The following is a 20,429-nucleotide window of genomic DNA, read 5'->3' as shown; positions in this document are numbered from 1 at the left end:
GAGAGGTAGAGTTACAGAGAGAGGTAGAGACGGAGAGAAAGGTCTTCCATCCGCTGGTTCACTCCCCAAATGGCCGCAACTGCCGGAGCTGGGCCCATCTGAAGCCAGGAGCCAGGAGCTTCTTTTGGGTCTCCCATGAGGGTGCAGGGGCCCAAGCACTTGGGCCATCTTCTGCTGCTTTCCCAGTCCACAGAGATCTGGTTCCGAAATGGAGCAGCTGGGACTGGAACCGGCGCCCCTATGGGATTAACCTACTGTGCCACAGCGCTGGCCCCAGGGGCATTTTTGCTAAATGTTTTTAACAGTATTCTTGAGGAAGGCGGGCTTGCTTGCGTGAGCAGATATCAAGGTTGGGGGATGAGGCATTTGAACAGATACTGAGAATGATTAGATATTAAGGACTGGGAGAGCTTCATTAAAATGACTTAGCAGGAGGCCTGACCAAAAAGAGAGCTCTGAGTAGCCTCCAACTAAAGTGTGACACTTTGTCAATGTCAAGCTGGTTTCCCTTTATACCACCACGTGATGCCTCTCTAGCCCATCCTGTCGTCTAGAAGCTCTTTAAAACAAAATCAAGAAATTCAAGTTACAGCAGTTCTTGGAGACGACCCTCACCAGCACGTGAGAATTGCGTAGGGCAACAGACTACAATTCCTATAAGGCCCCGCTGAGCCGCGAGCCCACCATCCCCTCCCCCAACCCGGAATTCTGCGCATGCGCAGAAGGCTTTGCGTGGCGCGGGAATGGGCGGAGACAGAACAACGCGCCCGTTGGGGGAGGAGAAGGAGAAAAAGGAGGAGGAGAAGGAGAGGAGGGAAAAAGAAACCATAGACGTCTACCTCGGCCTAGAGCGGCCCTTACAGTGCTGGGGGAAAGGAGGGCGGGCGGGGACCACCCCAGAACAGGCCGCCGGCGGTATCATGGCGACCCGGAACCCCCCTCCCCAAGGTGAGCGGCCAGGGCCCGAAGTAGTGTCTGGGACGCGGCTCACAGCTCTCGACCTTGCTCTCGGGTCGTCTTTTTTCCTTCGTCTGCCTCAGGGTTCCCAGGGCTCTATTTTTTTTTTTTTTTTTTTTGAGGCAGCCCTTTCGATTACTCCTGCTCCCCACCCCCGCCCCCAACTAGACGTCTCCCTCCCTTGCCTGCGGAACTCGGGCGGAGAGTGACCCTCACCCACCCCCAACACAGCCCACCTCCTGCCCTGCCCTCCCTCCTGCCTACCTTTACCTCTGACCCGTCATTTCTATCTGCACTTTTTTTTTTTTTTTTTGGAGTCTTGATTCTAACGTGGTTTTCTCCACGCTGGTTCCTGACTGGTTTTATGCGAAAGGAGGACCCCCTCCTCCGACTGGTGAAAATGGACCTTACTCTGACCCTGACCCTAGTGAGATTCGTGTGTGATCCTCATTGCCGTGTATCTTGGGTCCTGGCTCCGTGGCCCCGGGCTGAGCCCCGGGCCTTTGCCAGGCCTTTTATTCCTGAGACCCTAGTCCCAGGAATTGAATTCAACTCAATAGTTTCCATTTGGGCATTTTTAGCTGTAGGCCAGAAATTAACAATGAGTTGTAACAGAACAAAAGGTATAGGACATTTCTGACTTTTGATTGACTCTGAATGTATTTTTTTCCATTTTGTATTTTGAAGACTATGAAAGTGATGACGACTCTTACGAAGTGTTGGATTTAACTGAGTATGCAAGAAGACACCACTGGTGGAATCGAGTGTTTGGCCACAGCTCGGGACCTATGGTAGAAAAATACTCAGTAGCTACCCAGATTGTAATGGGTGGCGTGACTGGCTGGTGAGAACATCTTTTTCATTCCATTTCATTGGTAGCCTTGCTGCTGTCCTTTTTTACATGGGCCGAAGTCCCAGTGCACGTTCAGAGGGAGTACACTGTTCATGCCCATAGAGCACTAACTTGAGGCTTTTCTCTGAGCCTCTGCATTCAGAAGCTGCCTGTGAGGTTTGGGTGATCGCCTCCCTCAAAGCCCACCCGATGTTCCACTCTTCCCTTCTCGCTCTGATTCTTTATAGATTTTCCCCTTTCTCACTCTTAGCAAATGTAGTGGATCTGATTCGGTGATAGCTAATTATCTGTCCATTTTTCCTTGTCAGTCAGTGCTAACAGCTGGAAAAAATCTGTGGGCAACTTCCCTCTGCAGAAGTGGCCTCAAGGATTGTCAGCCCTTGTAGAGAGCGTAACAATTGTTGATGATGATGCAGATGAATCTGGTGTCTGTGGGCTGGTGCAGATGGTGATTCCGCTCTACAGAGGAGCTGGAGGGCACTGCTTCTGTGTCAGAATTAAAGGGACTGATTGCGTACTCTAATAATATTGTGCTGTGCATTTAGGAGTGCTCAGTAAGCATTAACCTAAGGAGGTAGCATTTCAGATTACATGATTACACACTTGCTACTCTGGGTCTAATTCTGTTATTCTTGAAATAAAAGATTAGCCAGATAATAAGGAGGCAAAAACAACTTTGATGCTTTATTTTTAGTTTTTTTTTTCTTAGTTTTATTTAAAAGGCAGACAGAGAGAGAGATCGATCGATCGATCAATCGATCTTCTATCCCTGGTTCAGTCCCCAAATACAACAGCCTGGACTGGGCCAGGTTGAAGCCAGGAGTCCAGAACTTAGTCCAGCTCTCCCACATGGGTGGCAGAGGCCCAAGTACTTGAGCCATCATCTGCTCCCTCCTTCCCAGGGTACACATTAGTAGGAAGCTGGATCAGAAATGGAGTAGCCAGGACTTGAGTCAGATATATTTTTTTTTTTGCAAAATCTACAAATAATTTTATTGAAATTGAACAAATAGCACAACAGTTCCTTTGCTGGGTGCCACCCTCCCCAAGTCATTTCCCACACTCTAGAAGCACAGAGCTTACACAGTAAGGAATTTAAAAGAAAAAAGTCATCTCTATAGAAACCGGACTCTGCCTCAACATCATTCTGGACTAGACTATTTACAAACTTTCACATTTTAAGTATTTCTTTATGAGTTTTCCCGCCTTTCTGTCCAGTATTTTCCCTTGCTGATCATGAAGAGCTAAGGACATACAGGGAAGGGGTAGATATTCTAATAAGGGATAAGGGTATCCCTAGCAGAGACCTCACTCCCACCCCTGCTGGCACCCCTGCCCTTTTATTTTAAATGTTCATCAATGGAGAGAATTTTTAAAGTTTGTGAAGGTGCCTAACTTGTGACTAGTCATTTTGTTCCCTTAGGTTCTAAATTAAATTCATGTTACATTGATTTAATTTAATTATTTACATATTTCTTCTTGATAAGTATAAAATTAAAATTTTTGATTTGTGTTGTACAGGCACCTTGGGACACTGGCACATTCAGTGCCTTTTTGTAAATGCCATTTGATGAGAGAAACTCATTGTGAAGATTTCTGTGACACAGAAGTGTAGTTGTTATTCATGATGTCTACTTATTAATAGTACTAAATTTTAAAAAGCTTGCAATTAGAAGAGAGATGCCTGATTAGAGCCCTGGTCGCTCAACTAATTTTCCACAAGTTGTTTATACCTACATCCCCATAATTCAGTGGATGGCCCTTTGCCTAAACAAGCTCACAATTTGGTGTGATAGGTGAGTGGCTAATGGGATTGTAGGCCTAAACTTTTTTTTGTTTTTGTTTTTTAAGATTTATTTATTTATTTGAAAAGCAGACTTAACAGAGGCAGAGAGAGAGGATTTACACCCCAAATGGCTGCAATGGCTGCAGGTGGACCAGTTCCGAAGCCAGAAGCTTCTTCTGGGTCTCCCGTGCGGGTGCAGGGGCCTGAGCACTTGGGCCATCTTCTGTTGCTTTCTCAGGCCACAGCAGAGAGCTGGATTGGAAGTGGAGCAAAGGGGACTTGAACCAGTGTCCACATAGGATGCTGGCACTGCAGGCGGCAGTTTTATCTGCTATGCCACAGCACCGGCCCTAAAGCCTAGACTTATAAAAAATTTTGAAAAATGGGATTATCAAGTCATTGTATGTGTTCTTGTAGACTAAACTTGGTGAGAAGGCCCGTAATTGACAGATGTGTGTTTGGAGAGCCTAGAGACAGAGCAGTGGGAATTAGTAGGTTCGTTGTAGTGACTAATGCCATCAAGCAGTGGACACACATGCTTGTGGAGCTCGCTCCCTGGAGTAGTGTGGACACCCTGCTGCTGCTTGCCTCTTCCCCCTTTTCTGAGCCTTTGTTGCTGACTCCCCCACCTGGGGACCTGGTCTGTATAGAAATACATACATTTGGATTATAGCCAGTTGTCAGCCCAGGAGCTGTGTATTAGGACTCGAATTATTACACGAATTATTTGTTGCAGTGACTTTAGATTCAGTGACATTTAAATTTAGATTTAGATTTTTGCAGTTTTCTAAGGGTATAAAACTGCTGCCATAATGTGTTGTGTGTGAAGGAGAAGTTAATAGGTATTAGCCTAACCAGTTAACGATTCAGGACATGAACGGGAGGCTGAGGAGGTTTGATTTATCTGTAGGTAGCTATAGGTTTTTGATCATGACAAATTGAAACTAAAAATCTGGGTGGGCAATTGCTAGGAGACATGGGAGGTATAAAGAGCAGTTAGAGGCCCCTTCAAGTAGTCTGGAGGTAATGGGAGCCTGAGTCATGCAAGGTAATGATACCCTTGAGAATGGAAAGGAGAAGGCAGAGTCAAATAATGTTTTGGAAATAGAGTGCTAGGGTGCTTCAGAAAGTGTGTGGAAAAATGGTATTAAAAGTGTTCTTGGCTGGCACCACGGCTCACTAGGCTAATCCTCCGCCTGTGGCGCAAGTACCCCGGGTTCTAGTCCCGGTTGGGGTGCCGGATTCTGTCCCGGTTGCTCCTCTTCCAGTCCAGCTCTCTGCTGTGGCCCAGGAGGGCAGTGGAGGATGGCCCAAGTGCTTGGGCCCTGCACCCCATGGGAGACCAGGAGAAGCACCTGGCTCCTGGCTCCTGGCTGTAGCGGCCATTTGGGGGGGTGAACCAACGGAAGGAAGAACTTGCTCTCTGTCTGTCTCTCTAACTCTGCCTGTCAAAAAAAAAAAAAAAAAGTGTTCTTTTGGTGCAAAAGATTTTGCAATCCATGAATAGTTTTTTTTTTCATAATATGCATTTTCCATGAACCTTTTGGAGACCCCTTATATACAGAATTTTGCAGTCAGTTACAGCAAGGATGTAGGAGGCAGGACCTGAGGTGAGTATGAGGTGGCGATCTTGGGGAAGGGTGCTCTCACATGTATGCTGGGACCTTAGCAACGTTCGGTGTGCCAGGAAAGATGCTGTTTGCTTTGGGACATTTTGATTGTGTGGTTGTGGTGCTTGAGAAGTCTATCATGGCACTGAGAAGGTGAAATTTCCGTTTAGGAAGATGTATTAGTTCCCTAGGGCTAGGTCACGAAGTGTCACAAACTCGGCAGGTTGAAGCAACAGAATTGTATTCTCTCCTAGTTTTGGGGTCCAGAAACCTGAAGTCAAGGTGTCAGTAGCATCGTTTCCCTCTTGGAGGCTCAGGGGGAGAAACTGTTCCCTGTTTATCTCCTAGATCCTGGTCATTGCCAGCAATCCTTGACATCCCTTGGCTTGTCGACGATGTATTACTCCAATCTCAGTCTCGGTCATCACGTGGTCATCTTCCCTCTGTGGTCTGTGCTTCTGTGCTGTGACTCGGGTTGGATTAAGGGCTCACCCTGCCCCAGTATGACCCCATCTTAACTATATCTGCCGTGACCCCATTTCCAAATGAGGTCACGTGTTGAGGTTCAACAGAGGACATAAATTCTGGGGGGACACCATTCAGTGGTGTAGAAGGGTAGAGTTAGGAACCCTTGATTCTTTTGCACAGTATGAATCTTACTGAAGGGAGTGTGCGTTCACTGAAGGAGATAATTATTCACAACTGAAGTATGGGCTGATACTCTTTGACAGGATAGATGAGACAAAACAGGTTTAATACAAAAATAGGCATAGATAAGGAAGCTGTGAGAAATGTGGGCTGAAGTGTCATCAAGGTGGAACTGTAGCTGGACCTGGAAGGGTTGGAAAGCTTTGGCAGAGCTAGGCGGAAAGCAGAGAGATTAATCGCTTGAACAAAGGTGATGACCTATTTGGAAAGTACTTGCATTGGAGCAGAAGGTTTGGGTAGGGTGAGGGTCAGTCAGGCGTATGGAACATCTTGATTGTATTAGGCAGAACAAAACAAATCGTTTTTATTGTGGAAAATTTCAACTTACGCAAATGTAGAAGAAGGAGGATAATGAACCCCTGAGTTTCAGTAGCCACTCCCCCCTCCCCCCATAAATTCTCTTTCTCTATCCTTTATTTTGAAGCAAATCTCATATATTTTAGATTGTGCATTTGACTAAGCTGTATCACCAAAGGAAAACACTGAGGGTTTCTGAGCAGATAAGGGGCATGGTCAGAAGAAATGGGAAAGCTTTAAGATTTTATTAGGGAAGTAACGAAAAGTGGAAGCGGTTTAGTACACCATTGATTGTTCTCATCTTTTATTATCTCTTTCACTCAAGGTGTGCAGGATTTTTGTTCCAGAAAGTTGGAAAACTTGCAGCAACTGCAGTGGGTGGTGGTTTTCTTCTCCTTCAGGTATGTCCTAGGTTTACATACTTGCCTTTGCTTACATAGGTAGCCCTTGGGAACTGAGAAAGTCAAGGCTAGCCATTTTACTTCTGTCCATTTTATTTTTTGTCCATTTTAGTAGAAGGTAGAATTTTCCTTTTAGACATGTTTATGGGAACAAAGTATAATGAATTTTGAAAGCTGGCTTCTGTCATGAAAGACAGTAACTTAAATACTTCCAAGTTCACTAAGCGTAGTTTGATCCCAGCTATTAAGACAGCTATTACAATTCAAAAATTAAAATGAATTTTAAAGTCCATTTTTATTACTTATCCAGATTTCCCTTGAAGCCTCTCTCTAGCAGATTAAACATTTCAATAATATAACTTACTCATTCTGACCATTTTAAACATAGCATATAAAATTCAAAAGGTTTCTTTTTTCCTGTTTGTTAACCATTCAGTTTTTCCTCAGAAGAAACTGCTATCAACGATTTCTAACAATTTTTTTAAAAAACCGGAAGAACCGTAATAATATAGAAAGTGGAAAGTTGGGTTTAAAAAATCATCCATAATCCTATTTCTGAGGCAGATGGATTTGAAATTTTAGTTTCATTCATCTCCCTTTTAGAGTAAGATCAAGAAATGCTTTGCCGTTAGAAGATGTTTATCAGGACATTATCTGGCATTTATGTCTGTTTGGCATATATTTTCTCAAAAATATCATTCCTTGAAGATCAAATCTAGTAAATGCCAAAATTGAAAATCTCTGGGAATGAATGTTAGCAGTAATTTTGAAGATACAGCAAACTGTCAGTTGTACCAGATTTAAAAAATGATTGATGTTCACAGCAATCAGAATCTTACTTTAGCACCTAAGCGACTGATCATGCAATAATCAGTGTAGGTGCCTTAAGTACAAAGGGACTGGAGTCGTACGTGTCAAGTATTTTCTTGATTTTATATAAATCCAAGTCAAAATCAGCTTAGGTAAAATTCAGTTCTGTACAAATGCTGGGATATTCATCCAAAGGATTAAATTTGGATGTTAATCGTTTTCTTTTTCACCTCTTACCACAAGGAATAACATGATTACTCCTAATGATGTCACTGGTAGAAAGAATGTGTCTTTAAAAAGGCTGATTAGTAAACAGCTCACAATCTACTTAATTCTATAGCCGTTTTGAAAACTGTTGTCCTTTCTGTTAGTGTAGAAGGGTACAGAACTAAAGCAGACTTTCCAGAAATGTTAATAGAATAGAGAGCATTGTGTATGTGCACGTGTGTATATATGTGTGTGTGTATTTATATATACACACATATAAATAAAAAGATTTATTTATTTATTTGAAAGGTGGAGTGGGTTCACTCCCCAAACGGCTACAGTGGCCAAGGCTGGGCCAGGCTGAAGCCAGGAGCCCTGAACTGCATTTTGGATCCCTCATGTGAGTGGCAGGGGCCCAATGCTTCTCCAGGTGCATTAGCAGGGAGATGGATAGGATTTGAACCGGGACTCTGATATGGGGTGCCAACACTGCAAGCTGTGGCTTAACCTGCTGTACCATAACACTGGCCCCAGCATTATATATTTTATTCTACTATATATGTCCATTTTTCAATAGTCCGTTTCAGTGGCCCTCAATGTGCATCACTGAAATCCAGTTTGCCATTGCACCTGCTGCTTTTCCACTTAGTCCACGTGTTCCTTGAAGCCTTTAAGGTAGAAGAACCTGTCTGCGTCAAGCCAGTTTTTCCCACAAATATAACTAGCCCCGAAAACACAGGCTAGTTTTCTAGTAGCAATACTGTTTTCCAGTAGTTGTTTATCACAATGCTGTCTTAAAATAGACAATGATAGGGGCCAGCATTGTGGTGCAGCAGGTTCAGCTGCCACCTCTGATTCTGGAATCCCATGTGAGTGCTGTTTCAAGTCCCAGCTGCTCCACTTCTGATATAGCTCCCTGCTAATACACCGGAAAGCAGTGGAAGATGGCCCAAGTCCTTGAGCCTCATACCCATGTGGAAGACCTGGTGGAGTTCCTGGCTCCTGGCCATTGTGGCCATTTGGGGAGTGAACTAATGGATGGAAGAGACCTCTCTCTGTCTGTCCCTCTCTAACTCTTCCTTTCAAATAAATAAATACATCTTTAAAAAATAATGATATGTCTCTGTTTGTTTGTTATGAATATATACATAATTCACAGGGTCAGATAGTTGTACAAGGCTTAGAGTCATCCTCTGCCTTGCCTCAGTACCCGTTTCTACCTCTCTCGAGGCAGCCACCTTAAACTCAGCTGATTCTCCTTTCCCAAAACAGGTTAACTGGGCATTTCTTAATCTTTCAGTCTTAGATGGTAACTGTTGGAATGTGGAACAGTTTGCATTATGGAATATGAAAATTTGGCTATTGTTTATTGAACTGTCCTCTCCATACCTGCCCTCCATCTCACACACCTGAATGCTTTCTGCTCCCTGCATATTATTATTTCATAATTGTGTTCGATCACTGCCTGGAATTTACTGAACAACTGTTGGTTGTCTGACTCTCCTGTCATTGTGGTCATATGCGTGAACTAGCCTGTCAGTTGAATCTTGGGGACAGACTTGGTGCCAGAGTCCTGTGTCCTGCTCCCTGTCTAGGCTTGGTGTATATCTCTTATCCTGGAATCTCCCTTCAGTACTGTTCGTGGATATTCCCTTTGCTTTTGTCATGGATTGTTTCCTTTACTGTATCTCATATCTTTTTGATCTGTTCTCTTATTTGAGAGGAACACATCCTCCAGTAACTTCTGGAGAAACTGTGCATGGGGGGTATCGCTTTTAAGACTTTGCATGTTTGAATAATTCTTCATTTCATTCTTACATTTGATTGATAGTTTACCTGGGTTTAGATACTGCTCCATTGTCATTTGAGTTCCAGTGTTCCTGTTAAGTCTAAAATAATACTTTAAAAAAATTATTTATTGGCTGGCGCCGCGGCTCACTAGGCTAATCCTCTGCCTAGCGGCGCCGGCACACCGGGTTCTAGTCCCGGTTGGGGCGCCGGATTCTGTCCCGGTTGCCCCTCTTCCAGGCCAGCTCTCTGCTGTGGCCAGGGAGTGCAGTGGAGGATGGCCCAGGTGCTTGGGCCCTGCACCCCATGGGAGACCAGGAAAAGCACCTGGCTCCTGGCTCCTGCCATCGGATCAGCGCGGCGCGCCAGCCACGGCGGCCATTGGAGGATGAACCAATGGCAAAGGAAGACCTTTCTCTCTGTCTCTCTCTCTCACTGTCCACTCTGCCTGTCAAAAAAAAAAAAAAATTTATTTATTTATTTGAAAGGCAGAGTTACAGAGAGGAGAGGGAGAGACAGAGATCTTCCATCTGCTGGTTCACTCCCAACATGGGTGCAATGGCCCAAGCTCAGCTTTTGTCCCCTGTTTATAATTGTTCACATTGATATGCTTTGCTATGGCCCTATTTTGTTCATTGCACTGGAAACTCAAAGGGCTGTTTCAGTTTGGGGGAATATTCTTGATATTTATTTAGCTAATGATTTCCTGCTTTTTTGTTTCTTCTAATTTTTCCTCCTGTACTTGCTGATATATAGATCCCCTGGACAAGTTGTTGAATATAAATTATATAAATTATTAATTTATACTATAATTTATCTAATTCATTTACAGCATTAACTAATAGACATTTATTTTATGCCTTGGTTTATAATCTAATACTATTTTGTTCCTCATATTATTCCAGCTTTGGCCATTGAAAGTTCTTTCAGTTATACATTATCTTTTTAAATCTATGTGAGGACATAAGTGATTGTTTTTTTAAATTTATCCCTACATAGTCTCTATTCTTCTAACTCCCCCCTTACCCCCTCCGTGTTTGTTTATCAGGGTGCTTCTAAAAGTTCATAGAAAGGGGCAGGTGTTTGGCCTAGCGTTTAAGCCACTGTTTAAGATGCCTGCATCCCATGTTGGAGTACCTGGGTTTGATTTCTGGCTCCAGCCCTTAACTGTAGCTTCCTGCTAATGCAGATGTTGGAGGCAGCTGTGATGACTCCACTAATTGAGTCCCTGCCACCCCTGTGGGAGACCTGGATTGAATTCTGGCTCCCATCTTCAGCCTCCTTGCATTGTGGGTATAAGATTTATTTATTTATTTGAAAGGCAGAGTGACAGGGAGAAAGACCCAGATCTTCCATTTGCTGATTCAAAATGGTCACAATCGCCAGGATTGAGCCAGGCAGAAGCCAGTAGCCCAGAACTCCATCTGGATCTCACGTAAGTTCTTGGGCAGGCCATCTGCTGCTGCTTTCTGACGAGCAGCGGAAGGGAGCTGGATCAGAAGCGAAGTAGCTTGGGCTTATACTGGTACTCTGCTGTGGGCTGCTGGTGTCCCAAGTGTTGGTTTTACTTGCTGAGCCACAACACCTGCCCACCACACATAGTTTTTTCTTTTTTCCAAAGATTTATTTTATTTATTTGAAAGAGTTAGAGGGAGAGAAGAGAGAGATCTTCCATCTGCTGGTTCACTCCCCACATGGCTGCAACTGCCATGGCTGGGCCAGGGCAAAACCAGGAGCCGAAAGCTTCTTCCAGGTCTCCCATGTGGGTGCAGGTATCCAAGCACTTGGGCCATCTGCTGCTGCTTTTCCTAGGCCATTAGCAGGGAACTGGATCACAAATGGAGCAGCTGGGACTTGAACCAGCACCTGTATGGGATGCCAGTGTTGCAGGCATTGTCTTTATCTGCTACGTCACAATGCTGGCTCCTGATTTGTTCATAATATACATTTTCCATGAACTTTTTGAACATCTTGCATGTTATAGTCTTTAGTTGCATATTAAGTGCCATTTTACATGCTTGATGATCCTGGATTGCTTATGTTTAAGATTTGGGCACTAAAAACTAATGGAAGCTCTAAATGTGTAATGGGGCTTTCCCTTTTCTGGGAATTCTGACCAGTCCAAGAAAAATGATTTAAAGATCTGGATTTAAGGGTGGAGGGAATTTTCCCCATGAAAATAGCCTGGTTAGATCACCATATGGTGACGCTTACAAGCCAAAAACCCTATGTACTCATTTATAGCTTTCTAGCAGACATGAATCTTTGCTTGATAGACTGGCATTATTTTTAACTTGGAAGCTTTTATTCTGATGATGCCTCTTTACATAATCTCATTAAATATTTTAGTGTTAGAACCAGTGTTGTGGCGCAGCAGGTTAAGCTACCGCTTTTGATGCCAGCATCCCATATTGGAGTACCGGATGCTTCTGTTGGTTTACATTTCCCTTAATTACTCAGATGAGTTCTGGGTGGACAGACTGAATTGGGTCCCGTTTGGTCAGTTCTTCCAAAGTATTCGGGAGTTAGGTTGGATGTACCTGAACCCCACCGAGTGTAGAGTGCCTGTCTTGGGGCATCTTTGTCCTGGAGCATGCTGCCCCGTTTGGACTGGTAAACTTCAGTCTGACCAGATTGACCTCTAAATGAAGAGAGCCGTGAACTTCTCCAGGAAATCTCCTCAGGGATAGTAGGTCAGTTCAGCATCAGACAGAGATCATCCTCTCACTCGCTCGTAGACCAGAGAGGGCCCTTTGCGCTAATCTAGCTCATCCACTTTGTTGCGGAGAGTCACTATTTGAGTCAGGTTGGATAACACAGCTTCAGGGCTTTAGTTTTTATTCACTGTCTTTGTAACAGTCATCCAGTGTGTGTCATTTGTCTATTTGACATTCGGGTGGGACTCTAGGGACATAAACATTCTCAATCCCTGGTACTGACAAATTTAGTGACCTGGTCAGCGCCGAGCTGAGCCAGAAGGGTGTATTTGGAGCTGAGAGAGTGCTCCCGCTCTTTGCAGAAATCAGGAAACCCTAGAGAGGCAAGTAGTATTTCAGAGTTTTTCTTTCTTTCTTTCTTTTTTTTTTTTTTTGACTTTCCTTGCAACTGTTTGACATTTTATCCCAAAACATAGGTCATTCTGTCTATTTCAGATAACCTCAAATTTAGTAATTTTCAGTGACAAGTGGCTATGATGAAAATATTTTTAGATATTGTGTAGAATACTGCTGATGAGAATTGGTTTAATCCATCTTATTAAATAGCTTCATTAGGAGGTTAGGTAAGGGTTTTAGCCAGGGAATGTAGGTAAGTTTTTTTCATTACCAGGATAATTCATGGCATGAAGATGAATTTTTTGAAAAACTTTGTAACTTAAAATGTTGAGTCTTGAAAATGACAATTACATTGGGAATTGCTGATGAGTTGCGGCATAGATAACGTTTTTGGTTTGCTCTAACTAAAAATAAAGCCATATACATACATAAAGATCTTTGTACTTCTCACAAGCTTTGGATTAAAAAGATATGTTAGAATTGACAAAAAGTTAAATTCTGTAAAAGCTTCAAAGAAATCAGCCAGTTTGATTACTTAATGCAAGTAAGTGAGGAGTCTTCAATCTATATGTAGAAAAGGCTCCTTTTTCTAAGGTTCATCGTTACCTCCAGAGCTGCAATCCAAACTGCTGGGTCAAGTACTACCAGAACAAGCGTGCACTTGCCATTCGATGTGTTCACCACTCTGTTCAGCTGAGTCTGGAGTTTGCAGTGGTAGTAGGTGAATAAATACAGGAAGAAATGCAGACGAGTTGATAAGTTCTTCTCTGGAGTCATGCACAGAGAAAGTAGAACCCAAGATTTCCATTCTACCTCTTTATGTAAAACCAGATAGTTTTATTATTTGAAATATTTTGTGGGTGATTTAAAGTCACAGTGATACATAAAAAGGTGATGAAGCATAAGCTCAGTAGGGGTGATTTGCAGTGGCATATGTGGCTTAATTGTTTACTACTCGTGTGATTATATTTTGATTTTATTATTTGGAGGTGCTAACTTCCTGTACCAGTCTAGACACACACAGTTGTTCCTGTGCAGATTTTGCAGCGTCTCAGTAGCACCATGTGAGGGCTTTCTCATGATTCATAGTTATTTAGCTGTAATTTTATTGAAAGGATTTATGGTATGGAACTTGGGTAGAACCTATTTCTCTTATACTCTACTTTCAGAAGCAATTATTAGAAAATATGATTATTCAGTAAAGGGTCAGAATTAGTGAAGGGCTACTTTAGACTTTTTTTTTTTTTTTTTTGACAGGCAGAGTTAGAGAGACAGACAGAGAGCAAGGTCTTCCTTCCGTTGGTTCACCCCCCAAATGGCCGCTACAGCCAGGAGCCAGGAGCCAGGAGCTTCTCCTGGTCTCCCATGTGGGTGCAGGGCCCAAGCACTTGGGCCATCCTCCACTGCCCTCCTGGGCCACAGCAGAGAGCTGGACTGGAAGAGGAGCGACCGGGACAGAATCCGGAGCCCCTGCTGGGACTGGAACCCGGGGTGCCAGCGGCGCAGGAGGATTAGCCTAGTGAGCCGCGGTGCCGGCCAAGACTTCTTTTAGGGACCCAAAAACTGTTGGGTTTCTGATTGCTAGTAATTAAGCATCTTTTTAATTAAAAGGTACTTTTTTTAATCAGCTAAATAATTTGTATAGTCTATCTTTTTAGCAGATTCTCTATTCCAAAAAGGTGTGATAGAATTATAGCACAGTTATATTTCAGATTTTGCAATTTTTTCCCATCATGCACTATACTTCTCTTACTGTGTTCATCACATCTAATGAGAGACTAAGTCCTTTAAGGAGAGCAGACATGAAGCGTAAATAATTAGTGCTTTGCACAGAGTAGACATCAGTGTCTGTTGAATGAATAAATTCATGAGTAAGTAGTAATGTCTTACCTATAACTTCCGTACATCTCTTGAAATCTAAATGTTCATATGTTCCTGGGTAATAGATTAGTTAATAACCTAGCCGGTTTAGAATTAATCATTTTTACTACATTTTTCAGATTGCCAGTCACAGTGGCTATGTGCAGATTGATTGGAAGAGAGTTGAAAAAGATGTCAACAAAGCAAAAAGACAGATTAAGAAACGAGCAAATAAAGCAGCACCTGAAATCAACAATATAATCGAAGAAGTAAGATGATTCGTAATTTTGGCTGTTTGGTGGTGGTGGTGGTGGTGGTGGTGTTGAATGGGTCTCACTTAGCAGCAAATGTGACGGGATTATCTTCTTTTAAAAAAAATTGGTGTTTTTAGTCCTATATCTAGAGTGCTAGTAAAATGTGGGATCAAGCCACAGTTTAAATTGGTCATTAATTTTCTGGCAGTTAACAGGTTCCTCTGCCCATCTCCTACCTACTTTGATCTGCATATAAAAGCTGATACCTTTTGTTTCCACATTCTTTCCTCTGGGGACTGGGTTTGTGGTGCAGCAGATTAAACTGCCACTTCGGACACCTGCGTCCAATATTAGAGTGCTTCGGCTCTGCTCTGGGTTCCAGCTTCCTGCTGGTGCGAACCATGGGAAACGGCAGCTAATAAAGTACTTGCGTCCCTGCCACCCGTGTGGGAGACCAGATGTTCTGGGCCTTCAACTTTGGCCTGACCTAGCCTTGGCTATTGTGGGCATTTGGGGAGTGAACCAGCAGATGGAAGATGGATCTCTTTCTCTCCCTTTCTCCTTCCTTCCCCCTCTTCCTCTTGCTTTTCAAGTAAGTAAATAAATAAAACTTTAAAAGGGGGCTAGTATTGTGGTACACTAGGTTAAGCCACTGCTTGTAATGCCAGCATCCCGTAATGGATGGTTTGAGTCTTGGCTGTTCCACTTCCACTCCAGCTTCCTGCCACTCATGTGGGAGACCCAGATGAAGGTCCAGGCTCCTGGTTTCAGCCTGGCTAGCTCTGGCTGTTGTAGGCATCTGGGGAGTGAACCAGTGGATGGAAGCCCTCTCTCTCTCTCTCTCTCTCTCTTTCTCTGTTTCTCTCTCTCTCTCTTACTCTGCCTTTCAAGTAGAAGAAAAAAACATTAAAAAAAAAAAGCACAAATCTTTCCTGTTTTTGTAAATGTGTATGTGTATATACGAGGTATAGTAAAACTAAAACTCATTTCTCCTTTTTTAAAGATTTATTTATTTATTTGAAAGGCAGAGGTAGAGAGGCAGAGGCAGAGAGAGAGGTCTTCCATCTGCTGCTTCACTCCCCAGTTGGCTGCAACAGCCAGAGCTGTGTGATCCGAAGCCAGAAGCCAGGAGCTTCTTCTGGGTCTCTCACGTGGGTGCAGGGGCCCAAGGACTTGGGCCATCTTGTACTGCTTTCCCAGGCCATAGCAGAGAGCTGGATCAGAAGTGGAGCAGCCGGGACTCAAACTGGCTCCCAGATGGTATGCCGGTGCTGCAGGCGGAGGTTTCACCCACTGTGCCACGAAGCTGGCCCCTCATTTTTCTCTAGAGGTAGAATAGTTTGAAAATGTATTCCTTCTGTTTATCAATATGATTAATATATCAGTTTTAACATTTTTGTGCATCTCGTATTCTATTTGGAAGTGAATTTGATGTTCCCTAGCCTTTGTTTGTATTTCATCATTTGCTTTCCCCCAGCCTTTTAATATGAAAAATTGAAACCAATTGAGAAACTTAAAGATAAATGCACTGAATACCCAAATCACCAAATTCTTTGTTTTGCCACATGTGCTTTATCTGTATCTGGGTGAGATTTATGCTTTTTTTATTTTGACAAGCTATTTAAGACACCATGGTTCTTTATTCCTAAATAACTTTAGCATGTTTCTCCTAGGAATACAGACATTCTTTTGCATAACTCCAAATACCACTGTTATTAAAAAATTTAACATGATACCATAATACTTTGTAATGAACAGTCCATATTAAAATTTTTCTATAAAATACTTTTAATGAATTTTTTCCTAGTGAAGAATTAATTTGTTGCTTTTGGTTGTCGTGTCTCTGAAGTCTCCTTTAGTCTTAGATTAAACCGTTCTCTCATCTTGTTGTTTTTTCCCCATCTTTCCTGGCACCGGCAGGCATCTAGGCAGACTTTCTCACACTCTGGCCCTGTCTGATGGCTTCCTCGTGATCTTAATTAGGTTAAACATTTTACCAAGGTGATGTTTCTTTTGATCCTGCACATTTTTTCTAACTGGCTAAATGAACTATTAACAAATATCTTTGTGCCTGCTGTGGCAATGTATTAAATTATCTGTGTTAATAATTGGATGAATGGACCATTGACATCTGCCCTACAGGTGCCCATGAGCTTATAGCTGCCCATGTACTCACTATCTTGGTAGCCAGGGAACTTCCTGGGTCCAGCTATGAGTGCAATGGGCAGCTTCCTTCAGGTTGCAGTGGGCAGCTCTGGGATCTTATGTGGTGTTTGGCACCTGCTAAAGTAGGTGCATAGAATTTTTTGTTGAATATTGAATTAAGGAAAATAGTTGAGAATGTTACTTAGCTCCAGGTTCAATATATTTTTAAAATTTGCATTTTTATTGTGGTAAAATATATATAACAAAATTTGCTGTTTTAGCCATTTTTAAGTGTGCAGGTCAGTGGCATTCAGTATATTTTCTGCAATCATGACCAATATCCATTTCTAGAACTTTATCACTCCTGTCATTCATTCCCTGTGCCCATTAAACACCAATTCCCACAATTTTTCCCTCTCTCCAGCCCTTGGTAATCTCTCTTTTTTAATTAAAATTTTTTAAAAATTTATTTATTTTCATTTATTTCAGAGACAGAGATTTTGCATCTACTGATTCACTTCCCAAATGCCCACAACAGTCAGGGCTGGGCCAGGCTGAAGCCAGTAGCCAGGAATTCTATTTGGGTCTCCCATCTGGGTGGCAAGGACCCAAGTACTCGAACCGTCATCTCCTGCCTCCTAGGGTTTCCATTAACAGGAAACTGAATGGGAAAGTAGAGTAACCATGATTTGAATCAGGCACTCTAATATGGGTTGCAGGCAGCAAATGCTTGTCTTTTTTGAAATTCTTTTTACTGGGGTTGGTGCTGTGGCGTATCGGAGTAAGCCACCATCTGTGACACCGGCATCCCATATGGGCACCAATTCAAGTCCCGGCTGCCCCACTTCCAGTCCAGCTCCCTGCTGATGCACCTGAGAGAATAGCAGAAGATGGCCCAAGTGCCTGGGCTCCTGTACCCACTTGGAAGATCCCGAAGAAGCTCCTGGCTTCAGTCTGACGCAGCCCTGGCTATTGTGGCCATTTGGGGAATGAACCAGTGGATGGAGATCTCTGTCTGTCTCTCCCTCTCTCTGTAATTCTGACTTTCAAATAAATAAAATAAATCTTTTAAAAATTCTTTTTATTTATTTATTTGAAAGGCAGAGACAGGGTTTTCATCTGCTGGTTTATTCTCCAAATGCCTACAATGGCTGGAACTGGGCTAGGCTGAAGCTGAGAGCTGGGAACCCAATCCAGGTCTCATTCTTGGGTGGTAGGAACCCAGTCACTTGAGCCATCACCACTGCCTCCCAGGATCTGCATTAATAGAAAGCTGGAGTCAGAAGCAAAAGTGGAGATTTAAGCTCAGGTGCTCTGATGTGGGGTGCAGGCATCCTTTTTTTTTTTTTTTTTTTAAAGATTTATTCATTAATTTGAAAGCAGAGCTACAGAACGAGAAAAAGAGTGATCTTCCATCTGCTGGATTACTCTCCAATTGGCCACAACGACCAGGGCTAGGCCAAGCTGAAGCCAGGAGCCTGGAGCTTCCTCCTGGTCTTCCACATGGGTGCAGGGGCCCAAGGACTTGGGATATCTTCCAGTGGTTTCCCAGGCCACAGCAGAGAGTTGGATTGGAAGTAGAGCAGCCAGGACTCTAACTGGGGCCCATGAGGGGTGCCGGTGCTGCAGGCCATGGCTTAATCCACTGTGCCACCATCGCCGGCCCTGGATGCAGGCAGTCTTAATTGCTAGGCCAGATCCTGTCTTATACTTCCTGACTCCATGAATTTGACTGTTCATGTAAGTGGAATCATGCAATATTTGTCCTTTTTTGTTTGCCTTATTCCGTTTAACATGTTTTCAGATTTCATCCATAATTAAGAGTGTTTGTGTTTAAATGTACTTCATGTTTCAGGCAACCGAATTTATCAAACAGAACATTGTGATATCCAGTGGCTTTGTGGGAGGCTTTTTGCTAGGCCTTGCCTCTTAAGGACATGAAGGTTCTACCACAGTGGATTCAAATGTGAGAACAGGAGTGGAGGCGACGGGATGCTCTCTCAACAGTACGTGCTGCCAGAGTCTCCTGGGCAAGGAGAACCAACTAGCTGGACAAAACTGAACTCACAACTTAGCATCTTGCCATCTGAAGCTTGACAAACTAGTATCTGCTGTAAAACAACCTATGTGGTATGTGAACAATAGTATTCCTGAGCAAGACATGGCTTTCATTATTTTTAAAAAATTTGTGTCTCTTTAGAAACTAGCCTATAAAATATCACCATTAGTTGTAGATTTGAAGAGAAAAAAGAATCCGTTGGACTTGTTGCCCAGTGTTAGCCTCTGTTTAAATAAGGTGTTATTCATTGTGCTTTACAGTATAATACTGATAATTAAAATTGTATTATAGCTTCAATAGTAAGACTTTTCGTTTTTAAAGATATCCTTGCAATAAACTGAAGAACCACAATGCCCTTGTGTGGAAGGCTTTAGAAATAATAGAATTATTAAAGATGTTAAATAGATTCTGCTGATGGAATCGAAAACCAATTTTTAGGTTTTTCTTGCAATTCTTACTTTGCTTATTTAATAACTGTACATTTCAAAGAAGGCTCTTCTAAGGAAAGGTAAAACATGGTCTAAAGCTCTTTGTCCTTTTTTGATGTCTGTCATTTTTAAAATATCTTCTTGTGTGTCAGCTTCTAATTTGTTTATTTGTTTTATTTGTCTACAGCCCGAGTCAGACTCATTAGTTTGAGGGTACATATAGTTGGGGCATTGGTTTAGACTATTAACTTTGAAAACACCTCCATTTTCATTCTGAAAATCCTAATTAGTTTGGCCCCTTCACCAAGAGGTAAAAATCACTTTAAAAGATTTAGTAGTGTAGTATGAATTTACTTTCTCAAGAACATTAATTTTCTGCGTAACCATGGCATTGTAAGAGAATTGTCTCCTTGATCTAGTCTGAGATGTAACTACCAAGGCTTTCAGGCTTTTGGTAGCATTATGTTACTTGAACACTAGGCCAGCTTACTTGTTTCTCAGGGCCAATGTCACACTCTCTTAAAGGTTCCTTTGCCCAGAAAAAAGCTTTCCGGATTTTAGTTTTGTCCACACAGTTCTAGGTTGAAATTAGGGAAGAAGGTAGAGAGAAATGTAAATTGGAGTCTTTAGACTGAAAAGAGACTTGGCAGGTTTTCAGACCATGTACTTGTCATAGGCAATTCCCCCAGTCTCTTTTGTGTATTGTAAACATACAACATTTCATACTTTCAAGATTGGTTACAGACTATGTGTTTTCATTATCATGAGACTCCTTAAAATTAAATGTGAACTCAAATTTGTTTCTTTATTCTCATTAGTGCCTCAGATATAATGCTGAATAAATCTCAGACTTTCTTAATATGAAGTGCTTTTGCTTATAAATACTTGTTGGTTCTTCTTCAAGGCTATCTCTTTCTAGTTTGCTAAGCTTTTCTTGGCTGTGGATGAAAAGGGACAAATATTCACGAGTCTGGTCAAGTCGCTTTAGGTAGAACCTTTACCATGCTTCTGTGCACCACACCTGTCTGATGTGATACAGTGAAGCAGGCTACAATGGAAAGCTCTTACAGCTGGTTCAGTTTGTTCAGTTTGAAAATGCTCATGTGTGTTCTGTGCACGATTCACTCAGAAAGGGTGTGTGGGGGGGGTACAACATGTCTGCCCTCAAGCTTTCAATTGAATAGATATCCAGATATTCTTATGAAGAATTTTG

General features: G+C 42.6%; 1 protein-coding gene across 1 annotated transcript; it reads left to right on the top strand.

The window, feature by feature from the left end:
* The first annotated feature begins 729 nt into the window (after positions 1–729).
* On the top strand, positions 730–20,081 carry FUNDC1 (FUN14 domain containing 1). Its single transcript, XM_051827039.2, has 5 exons — positions 730–948; positions 1,645–1,801; positions 6,537–6,612; positions 14,471–14,599; positions 18,585–20,081. Exons 1-5 carry the CDS (start codon positions 744–746, stop codon positions 18,660–18,662), a joined length of 645 nt encoding a protein of 214 aa, XP_051682999.2. The 5' UTR covers positions 730–743; the 3' UTR covers positions 18,663–20,081.
* The last annotated feature ends 348 nt before the right edge of the window (positions 20,082–20,429 follow it).

Source organism: Oryctolagus cuniculus, chromosome X (assembly GCF_051225735.1).
Source record: "Oryctolagus cuniculus isolate XC-2025 breed Fujian yellow rabbit chromosome X, ASM5122573v1, whole genome shotgun sequence".
Classification (NCBI taxonomy): Eukaryota; Metazoa; Chordata; class Mammalia; order Lagomorpha; family Leporidae; genus Oryctolagus; species Oryctolagus cuniculus.
Note: the sequence above shows the minus strand (reverse complement) of the source record. Positions and strands in the feature narration are given on the sequence as shown.